Here is a 9,667-nt window from a genome sequence, read left to right on the forward strand (position 1 = left end):
GGAGCCTTCGGAGCCCGGCTGGCAGCATTGACGTCAGCCCATAGCTGAGAAATTAGCCGAAGCCCGCGGGGAAAATAGGCAAAGAAAAACCACATAATTTCTCATCGCAGCACAACCAAGCCATTTCTCTTTTTATATTTTCAGCCTATCAGCGAGACCTGCAATGCTTTGCTCAATTTGGATTCAGAGGAAAGGTTGCCAAAAATAGAGCAGTTAAATGTCAACATTAATGGTATCACAGCAGTAAAATATTTCGCACAGCAAGATGCCTGACTTATAGCTATTATTCAGTAGCTGCCTTCTATTTTTTAAGCAAAAATGCAACGTGTTCTCTCGTCCTCTAGTCCCAAGCCAGCCAGTCTTATTTGGACCGAGAATTTTTCAGCATAAATAGCGCGTGATGACAGTCTGCGTGTGCTAATGCGGACCTGCAGCACCTTACTAGCATGCATTGCTCTGCCACAAAGCCGGGGATAAATACAAGTCCAAATTAATAACACGAGCAAACTCCAAGTGCTTTGAGGTAGGGAGTGCCATCTCACTTTCATTGTACAGCACCTAGTACTCTCAGTTCCTGCCTGCGATGCAGGTACTGGGAGCTGCTGTACCACAAGTACAGGTCAGCTAGATATATCGGGACCTTCCTCTGCCTGCAAAATAATCTGCCTTCCTCATCACAGACTATTTTGCAGGCAATATGCAGTGGCTTTAGAGCAGCCTTATGAAAAAAAAAACAAGCTGCCAGGTATATATGCAGTCATTGTCAGCCTATCTGAACTTGAAGCCAGCTTGTGGGGCTGGGAGACGAGAGAGATGACAAATAGTCCAATTTATAACCGCGCATTACCTGGAGTGGTTTCTAGTTGTCAGTGTCTGTCCCTTCTGAAAGAGCAGTTCATCCTGTCAGAAATGTTAGGACTTTTTTTTTCCTTTCCAGTCTTAATTCCTTGTAATTTAATAACCAGTACCACTCACATGCTGTGTACAGTCCGACACGTGTAGTGCCAGCTGACTGAATGCTGGCTTGAAAGTCCCGTGTCTGATCCTCGTTTTCCTTTGTGTATTTATTCAGGTAACCTCGTTGCATCTGTTTCCATTTAAGACATACTCATCTTCCTCCTTGGAGTGCTGGGTGGGACTTCAAGAAGGAACGTAGACAGTTTGAAAATCTAATGTACCGTTTAAGCATTTAGCCTGCAAATGAGCATTTACAGAGAGTACTCTGATCTTATCTATAGAGACAGAATTTGTTAGAGCCCCAGGTAAGGAGCCTTGAATCTCTAAATCCATCTGGTATCTGTATATATATTTATTTGTGGAGATCCCTTTATAGACAGCTACATTGGACCAAGTTTTGATGTTTCAGTCTGGAGCTGACAAGCTGCAGAATCCAGTGGACCTTCAGGTGTTACTTGAGCAATTCTAGACCGAAAGAGAAAAAAGTAGCCCCACCCCAGCAGGTCTGACATACAGCTTTGGACCAGATACATCTGAGGTTCAGTTCTAGTCCCTCTTCTTACCCATGAACTTCAGCTTTCTCTCTTCTCTTCATGCATTTATTTCTAGCGCCATTGGCCATTACTACTGGTGCAAAACACCACTGTAAACACCAGTGGTTTTTCACTTCTAATTGGTTTTCACTGGGCTCCTTTTTGCTCCATGAGACCCAGCCTGTTGCTAGCTTTTATTATTTCAGACCAACAGCCAGTGCTTAGGGGCAGGATCCCCAGAATCTGCTGTGACAGTAGGTACGATGTAGCAGGTGTAATCTAGCCATGCCAGCCCTCACCTACGGGTAGGAGCAGCACACGAACATCTGCCCTACGTGGTTGTAGGAATCTGAAAGTGCCACGATCTGTGCTGCTGCTCAAACTGTTGGCCTTTGATCTGTTTTTCCTCTGCTTCCAGGAGAGAAATACGAGCTGCACGCAGGAACGGAATCCACTCCCAGTGTGGTAGTGCACGTCTGCGACAGCGACATGGAGGAAGACGAGGACCCAAAGAATTCTCCAAAGCCAAAAATCATTCAAACTCGGCGCCCTGGTCTGCCACCTCCTGTATCTAACTGAGCCTCTCCAGCAGAAGCAGCACTTCTCTCCTCCAGCACAGCTCTTGTGGTTTTTCGTTTGCTTTATTATTATTATTTTTTTTTTTTGAAAGGCAGCCATCGCCTTTTGAGTACCAGGACATTAAGCTCATGGAAATCCCTTCTCAGTAATCAAGCCTATGTAACAAAAGGGCTAGGAAAAAAAAGAGATCTTTGTAATATGTAACCATATCACACACCAACTAATAGGTTTTCTGGAAAGGACAAAACAAGGCTGAAGCAGGGAGGGGTTCAGTCTGAGGATTTTCCACAGCTATAATTTGCATGCTGAAACGCCACCACCAGAGAGATCGGTCGCGGTGGGTGATTAGGCTGGTATCAGGCTTGATATTGAAACTCCCACAATACTTGCTGCTGCCCTTCATCAAGGAGCCTGCTTCTCTGCCCTCAGTTCCCCAGCAGACCTCAGTTGTTTTTTTTTTTCCCTTTTTTCTTTTTTTTTTTAAGGGGAGTGAATTGTTTTTAATCTAGCAGTTTGGTGGCCTTTCAACCCCCTGGATTTTTTTTTTTTTTTAAGGAATATTATCCTTGCAACCTTTTTAGAAACAGAAAAATGCCCTCTTCCACCAACAGCTGTAGAGTGAACCGGTCCTTAATGGTGGTAGGGATGTGATGCAGAGCTCTCTGGGCTGAGGGGAGAGGCAGCAGCTTGCTGAAGGGTTTGGTGTCTTTCAGTCTCTCTCTCTAAGGAGGAGGGAGACAGAATATCAGTAAGGATTGTCATTTTATCTTCCGTAAAGGTCTGAGTGGTACTTCTCTCTGAGTTTGAGGAAGAAAGAGAACCTGTCTGCTCATTTAAGATGGGATTCATTGCTCTCTGTCATAGCTGTAAGTTCCAGTAATGATTAAGGCTGAATGCTTTCCTAGTGGTGTGTTGAATAGCCCTGAAACGTAGTAATTACTTGTACATCCCTAATAACCAGTCTTTTCCCCTCCCAGTTTCCTGTGCTTTAAAGCCCTTCTTGAGCTGTATGCAGTTTGGGTTTGTGGAGGTGAGGAGAGGTTAGTTGGTGTTCTTTTGTTTTTCTTTTTCTTTTCTTTTCTTTCCTTTTTTTTTTTTTTTTAGGCCAAAGAAAACAGGACCATAATTACACACTTGAAATTAGACTGCATGCAATCGAGTCCCCTTTTTTCACTCTGTCCTGCATGTTTCTTTCACTTGCAATGTATACTGGGTTACAGAAATTGTTCTGTGTTTTCATCATGGCCAACGGCAGACAGATACTGGATTCCCTGTCTGGTAGACCTTCCATGATGATTTTTTTTCATGTGTATTTGTCATTTTGAGAACATATTTTCTAGACATTTGAGCTCAGATTTTGCATATACTTAAGCATGCGCTTAATTTATGCACATGAGTAGTTCCACTGAAATTAATACTGCAGAAAATTGAGCATATGTGTAAGATACAGTGGGATTTTTAAGCTAATTAGCTGCAGCTGTACTCCCGAAAGTGACTATAAAATGGCACAGTGAGATTCCAAGGTTTAAAGTCTTTTACAAGTTAAAATAAGCATATAAATCTTGGAAGCTCGCTCTAGGATCGGAAAAGTCAGCTTAGGCTCCGTAATCAAGATTTTTCTCATAAAACCTAACGATCAGGGTCCCGAGGGAGGGTTCCTTTCCCTCCTTAGTGAGGCTACAAGCTGCGGAAAGGTCAAGTCACCCTTGTCGTGGTATTTATTGGCTCTGCAGTACTTCCAAGAAGAAAAGTGTGTTGCTTTATCGGTGGCGACGGGAGATGCCATTCTCGATCTTGCATGGGGAGGACATTTTGAGAAGTAAGGACTTTCCATTCTCATATAGTTTATTCTCTGACCACCACAGCCCCCTGAAATATTCCTGTTGAAGTTAGTGCTTTACTTAGCGTGTATCTATAACGTGATAACTGTTAATACTTTATGGACATCGTCGTGTGTGTGTTACACTAATAGAAGCACGTTAAATACAGCAGAGGCTGAACCAAAACGGGGCTTTAGTATCTCCATGATATCTGAGTAAAGTTGTCTTCAAGTATCTCCTTAGAGGTGTCACTTGGATTATTTTTCAGTGCTGCACTTAGAATTGATTTAAATAAATCATCTGTTACTGATTGTCCTAGGACTCGAATTTGATGTTCCTATCGAAGATACCTTCAGAGGCCACCTGCGGTATTTCAGGAGTAACACCACTGTCTGGTTTGAGAACATACAGAACGCTGAACTCCATTGGTTTTAGACTAATGCAAACAGAGTAAGATCTAAATGCTTAAGATTTTTTTGTTGATACATGCTGTATGAAAGAAATTCTTGGCCACATCCTCAACTGATGTCAGTGACCAGAGATCTTCTCCAAAGTCGATACTTTAGATTTTTTACATGTAAAAATGTCAGGGCTGAATCTAGTCCTTATATCCATGTACTCAAACTTTGGAGAGATTTGGTTCTGAACTGTGGAATTTGGCCTCCAATGGTGTAAAACTACACTGCAAATAAAGCACTGGGTCTTAAATGTTCTTTCCCAAAAGTGCATTTACAGACAGGTTTAAAAACAGGTCCGATTCAATGACTACTCTTCATAAACTATGTAGCACTACCCAGGAGGGAGCAGAACTCAGCTTTATTGATTAAAGCACAGGAACAGAAACGCAGTTACAAGCCTGAAAATGCAGAAGCCTGTTGTAATAATGATAAATGTTTATATCTCACCGTTATACGGTTAAACATGGTCATCACAGATTATTCCACAGTACCTAAAAAAATTATGGCCCTATCCTAAAAGTAACAGCATTTGTGACTCTCTTAAGAGCACCTGGTATTTTGCTAACAGCTGTTTCTTGTCTGGTACGAAAGGCTTCCTTCAGAAAAATGCTGACCATCTGGGAAAACAAATGTCCTATTTAATTCAGTAATTCACAGACACAGCCCCCGCTTCGGGGGGAATCTTCTCCTGTGTAGCATCCACCAGCTCCGTCCCTGTGACTTGCACTTTTCCTAGGGTGTCCACAGTGCTGAAGTACTCTCCTGTAGCAATATAAATGGGAGTGAAATCTGTGTTGCATTGCAGCCTGTGGTGCACAGTGACATAGCTGACATCTCTTTAATTTCCCTTCCTGAGCCTGGGCAGCGATGTGCTGGGGCCCTCTGCTGGGTGGCTGCTGCTGCTGGCTGGAAATGAAAGCAGGAATTACCAATGACTTCCTCAGTACAGCTAACAGCACGGAAACATTTAAAATGCACGGAGAAAGGGCGTGTTGGAATCTGCTTTTTCATTTTCAGATCAGAAGGATATGGAATTTCTGTGGCCTTGATTTTTGGACGTAAGCTAATACAACACCCCCTTCCGAGCCCAGCTGTACGACTCACCTACACTTTGTTTTCATCAAGAAAACACGGCAAGAGCATCCCTTCCTCAACCTTAGCAAGAGTACAGGCATATTTACTGTAACATCCTTTATATTCTAAAAATGTGCCCAATAGATAAATTGCAGTTCATTTCTTTAACTGTTATTGGCTCTAAATTGTCTTGGGGGGGGGTGAAGAGGTTGTTTTTATTTTGCTCTTTTTCCCCCCACACTCAGCAGCAGCGAAAAAGCTTTCTGCAAAAAGACTGTTCTTTGTACAGAGTAAGTGACAGCCGTCCTGCAAGACGCGATTACAGTGGTACGTCCGAGCACTGTGACAAATCACGTTAGCTTTTCCATTACGGTGTACATACTATCGAAGTATTCTATTTAGTCGTGTTTTATAGGAGTGTTCAAAAGCTATTGGCTAATTAACCACTTTTACACTTGTATAATTCAGAGCTTAGTTTAAAAAATAAATATGGCAACGATATTTTCGTGTTCTGTTTGTGCTGGCATTTTGAAAAGCAGCATTTAAAAGACGTAAACCACGATAAACTGACTAGGGCGATACATGCCACTGCCCTCTTAATTGGTAGAACTGAAATGGCTGAAATGTTTGACAGAGGTCAAACTCCGTTTCAGTTGAAATTAAAAAATTAGGGGGCAAAATAGCCCTGTGATTGGCAGGGTCTGCCAATTCCATTTTAAACTGCTGCAGTTTCACTGAGTCGTGTGAACTTGCACTGGTTCGCTGTGGATTTGGCTGGGTGTACGCTAACAAAGAATACAGCACGGTACCGGGTGAGAAAAGCACATCTCTGGCAGACAAAGGGGCTCTTTCTGTGCTAAAGAATGATAAATACAGTGGGCAGGAGTGTTTGACTAAGGAACATGGCATCCAACTAATGCCGAGGCCGTGGGAAAAGTTCTGTTAGCATTAATCATTATAAAAATTGGAAGTGACTCTTTATAGTGTCTTGTGTTAATTTGTAGTGGATCTTCCAAACGATTGGAAAGCAGGAGATGAGTTTGTTGAGTAACCCGCTCATGAAGTTCTTATATTTGATCTTATGACGACCCGCACTTAGAAAAAAAATAAAAAATCTGGGTGTCCAGCTGAAAAGACCCAGTATCTCCAGGGATCATTATTCATGACTCTGAAAATTGGATTTCTTGAAGACGTCTCATTGGAAATGTAAGCCCTAAGCTCACTGATTCCTTTTGAAAAGACAGGCCTTAATATGTGTTTTGATTAGAACAAGTGTTAATAGTCATCTCTTTATGGAGTCCTTTAGAGATAAAAGGCACCATAGAAGGCCTGATTATTCTTCACGTTTGAGCAACAGATGAGTTTTCCCCAACCACTGTAAGGTTCTGTATCGGATGGGACTGAAATCTTGCATTGCCTACGTGCTGATCGTGGCTTCTCCGTCTTGCTTGGCACTGGATGCAACACCTGGAAATAAGTTTCAAGGCTTCACTTGTATGCAGTAGGGAGCTGCGTGGCCAAAGGATCTCTAACAGCTTCAAGGAAATTATGGCTGTATGCGTATGGCTTCGGTACGCACTTAATTTGTACCCACAAATAGGCAATATTTATTTCTACTGGGCATTTGGGCATGCAAGTGATAATGTGCAACCTAATCCTGCACGACACCGAATAATGGGAGCTGGAGGTATTTCTCCCAGCTGCAGCAGGGGCCTGGCGCTTGCATGGCTCATGCCTTGACTGCTTAACAGCTGCAGCTCTGTAGACTTCATTACTGGTAGTGTGGCTATTGCTGTTCCTTGTACAACCATTTATTTTACTTATTTTTTGTCCTAAAGTTAGAGTCAAAGCAAGAGAAGTGGTGAGTTCAGAATGTGTTGAAGGTCCGGACTCCACACTACAGCTCTGTAATGGGGTCTGTAGTTATCAGCTCACCTCCTGATGATCAGCCCAGCTTTTTCAAATGGATTCAGCAGCTCACAGGGGCTGAGTCCTTCATTATTTTACTGCCCAGCGATGAAATCTGTAGGTAGGACTACCAATAGACTTACTGAAACAGCTTGCTTGTAGGGAAGGCAGTATCTGTCGTGGATCTGGGGGACTGGAACCAGCTGTCTGTGGATGAGGGGAGACAAGTAAGCTATTACAGATACCCTGATCAGAGTGCTTTTAGATTGCCTCCTCTAAGCAATCTTTACTGAATTTAGTTTTGCTCCTTCAATGTGCACATTTTAACACTAAGCATTTAGCCACTTTTTGCTTTCTGTCACTTATTAGTGTGAATTTAAGACCTCTGCAATTCCTCGATTCCCCTCTGCCCAAGAAATCACATTTAGTTCTGTTGTACCACAAAGCAAAACCAGGTATGAAGTCCTAGACAGACCCTCACACTCATCCTCGTGCAACTCTTCTTGAATAACTAGTTGTGTTAGAAAAAAGACCCAAACCAAACCAAACCAAGATGTGGCTTTTCTTGTTTTAGCACATCTGGGAGGAAGTTCAGAGGTTTTCATTATTCTGGGCTCCTCTTAAACGGAAACTCTTTTTCTAAAGTGAGCTGTGCTCTATTTTTAAATACATTTAGACTGCTGCATTCCGGGGTAAAATTACAAGGGAGGAAGTGTTGTAAAAGCTCTTTCCCACATGCCTTTTGACATGTCAGGTGTACTTGGCTTGGAGGGGAGGGGAGCTTGCACTGTTGGAGGCAGAATAGCGGCAGCACTCCTCATGCAAAGGCAAGAGCCCCAAACTGTCTTCACTGCAGAGATGCTCGGAAAGCATTTAAAAAACAACAACAAAAAAACCCACCTTAATTCATCTCTTCCCCCTTTTGTCAACTTGTTAGTTGCTACACAGAGCTCCTGGGGCTGCGGTATGAGTCATCTGTGGATCCTTTTACTACAGGATTGGGCACTGGTGCAGTGGCTACAAATCCTAGAATCTGGGACATTTGTCGGTGAGATTCGTGCTAGGGTAAGGATGAAAAGTGCTGAGCAGCCTCAAAGTTAATGGAAAATGAAGGCATTCAGGACCTTAAGACAGAATTCAGGATTTAAATCCGTGTATTGAGAGCTGTATTAAGAAGGGCCCATTGCTGTCCCTGAGCCAGGGGCTTCCTCGCTCACCTCAGTAAGAGTATCCACCAAGGATTAAACTTCTCTATTATCACACACCAGAACAGCAGCCTTGTTTTAATATATCATTGTAACCGATCATTAATCTCGTACGAGAAAGTCGTGTCCGCATTAGTGTCAGAGAGATGTGTTCTCTTCACTGTTCGGTTAATGGAGGTGAATGTTCTGAATCCATTTTGGAGCAGAGTTTTTGTTCAGAAACTTTTGAAAGGAACGTCATCTGTAATGACGGATGGGTCCTTAAGTGTCGACTTGGCAACTTGTCCTACTGTGGGTAGCTGCAGAAATATTTCATGTATGTTGTTGTAGACTTAAAAACATTAATCATGTTCTCATTCAAGTGTCTGCATTTCTGACACAGATGTGACATATCTGTATATATTATAAATCAATACTATTTTTAACCACATATTTTGTACAAATATTCACATTAGCTCTGTACTTCAGTGAAAATCTATTATGGTATTAAACATTTTGGTGGAATTAGCAGACTCGTCTGTGCTTTATTTTCATTTTGTAAGTATTAAGCGGATGATTTATTTCTTGCATCCAAGACAAGTACTACTATTTCCAGGTATTCAGAACAGTACCTTAAATCCATATAGACCTGTACCTCTAGTGACTAACTCCAGCCACTGCCGAAGTGTGCAGGTCACTACTGCAGTGTCCCAGACCCCTTGATCCGAGTGATGGAAGGCCAAAATTCAAGTTGAACTGACAGTGAATGTGAGTGCTATTTTTCCTAGTTAATCAGAGCAACAATGGGAGACAGCACATTGCAACGAGATTTCAATATACACGGTACACACAGGTGCAATTTTATAATGTCTTTTTCCTTTTTACGCCTTTCTCTGAAGCTTCTGTTGTCAGATCACTGTCAGGAATCGGATGCTGAGCTTCATGCAACAGGTAAGGGCTAATTCAGTTTCCCGTGTACAAAAGCCTCGTGCATACATCTCCTGCCAATGCAAGCAGCAGTACGTATTTACGGTTTTCTACTAGTCTGCCTCGTATCTTTAGCAAAACAACAGCAACAAGGAATTAAATATATATATATATATATATATATAAAACAAAAGATCCTTGTCCCTTACTGTAATTAATTAGAGCTG

At 42.3% G+C, this 9,667-nt stretch overlaps 1 protein-coding gene across 3 annotated transcripts in view; it reads left to right on the plus strand.

Annotated features, from left to right (window-relative positions):
* Positions 1 to 9,044, plus strand: part of RCAN2 (regulator of calcineurin 2) — an 81,846-nt gene extending 72,802 nt beyond the window's left edge. For all 3 annotated transcript variants that reach the window (XM_048065772.2, XM_013184514.3, XM_013184516.3), the window contains one exon: positions 1,909 to 9,044. In XM_048065772.2, the coding sequence (XP_047921729.1) occupies positions 1,909 to 2,069 (161 nt within the window). In that variant the 3' untranslated portion in view covers positions 2,070 to 9,044. The remainder of the gene's footprint in view (positions 1 to 1,908) is intronic.
* The last annotated feature ends 623 nt before the right edge of the window (positions 9,045 to 9,667 follow it).

Source organism: Anser cygnoides, chromosome 3 (genome assembly GCF_040182565.1).
Source record: "Anser cygnoides isolate HZ-2024a breed goose chromosome 3, Taihu_goose_T2T_genome, whole genome shotgun sequence".
NCBI classification, from domain to species: Eukaryota; Metazoa; Chordata; class Aves; order Anseriformes; family Anatidae; genus Anser; species Anser cygnoides.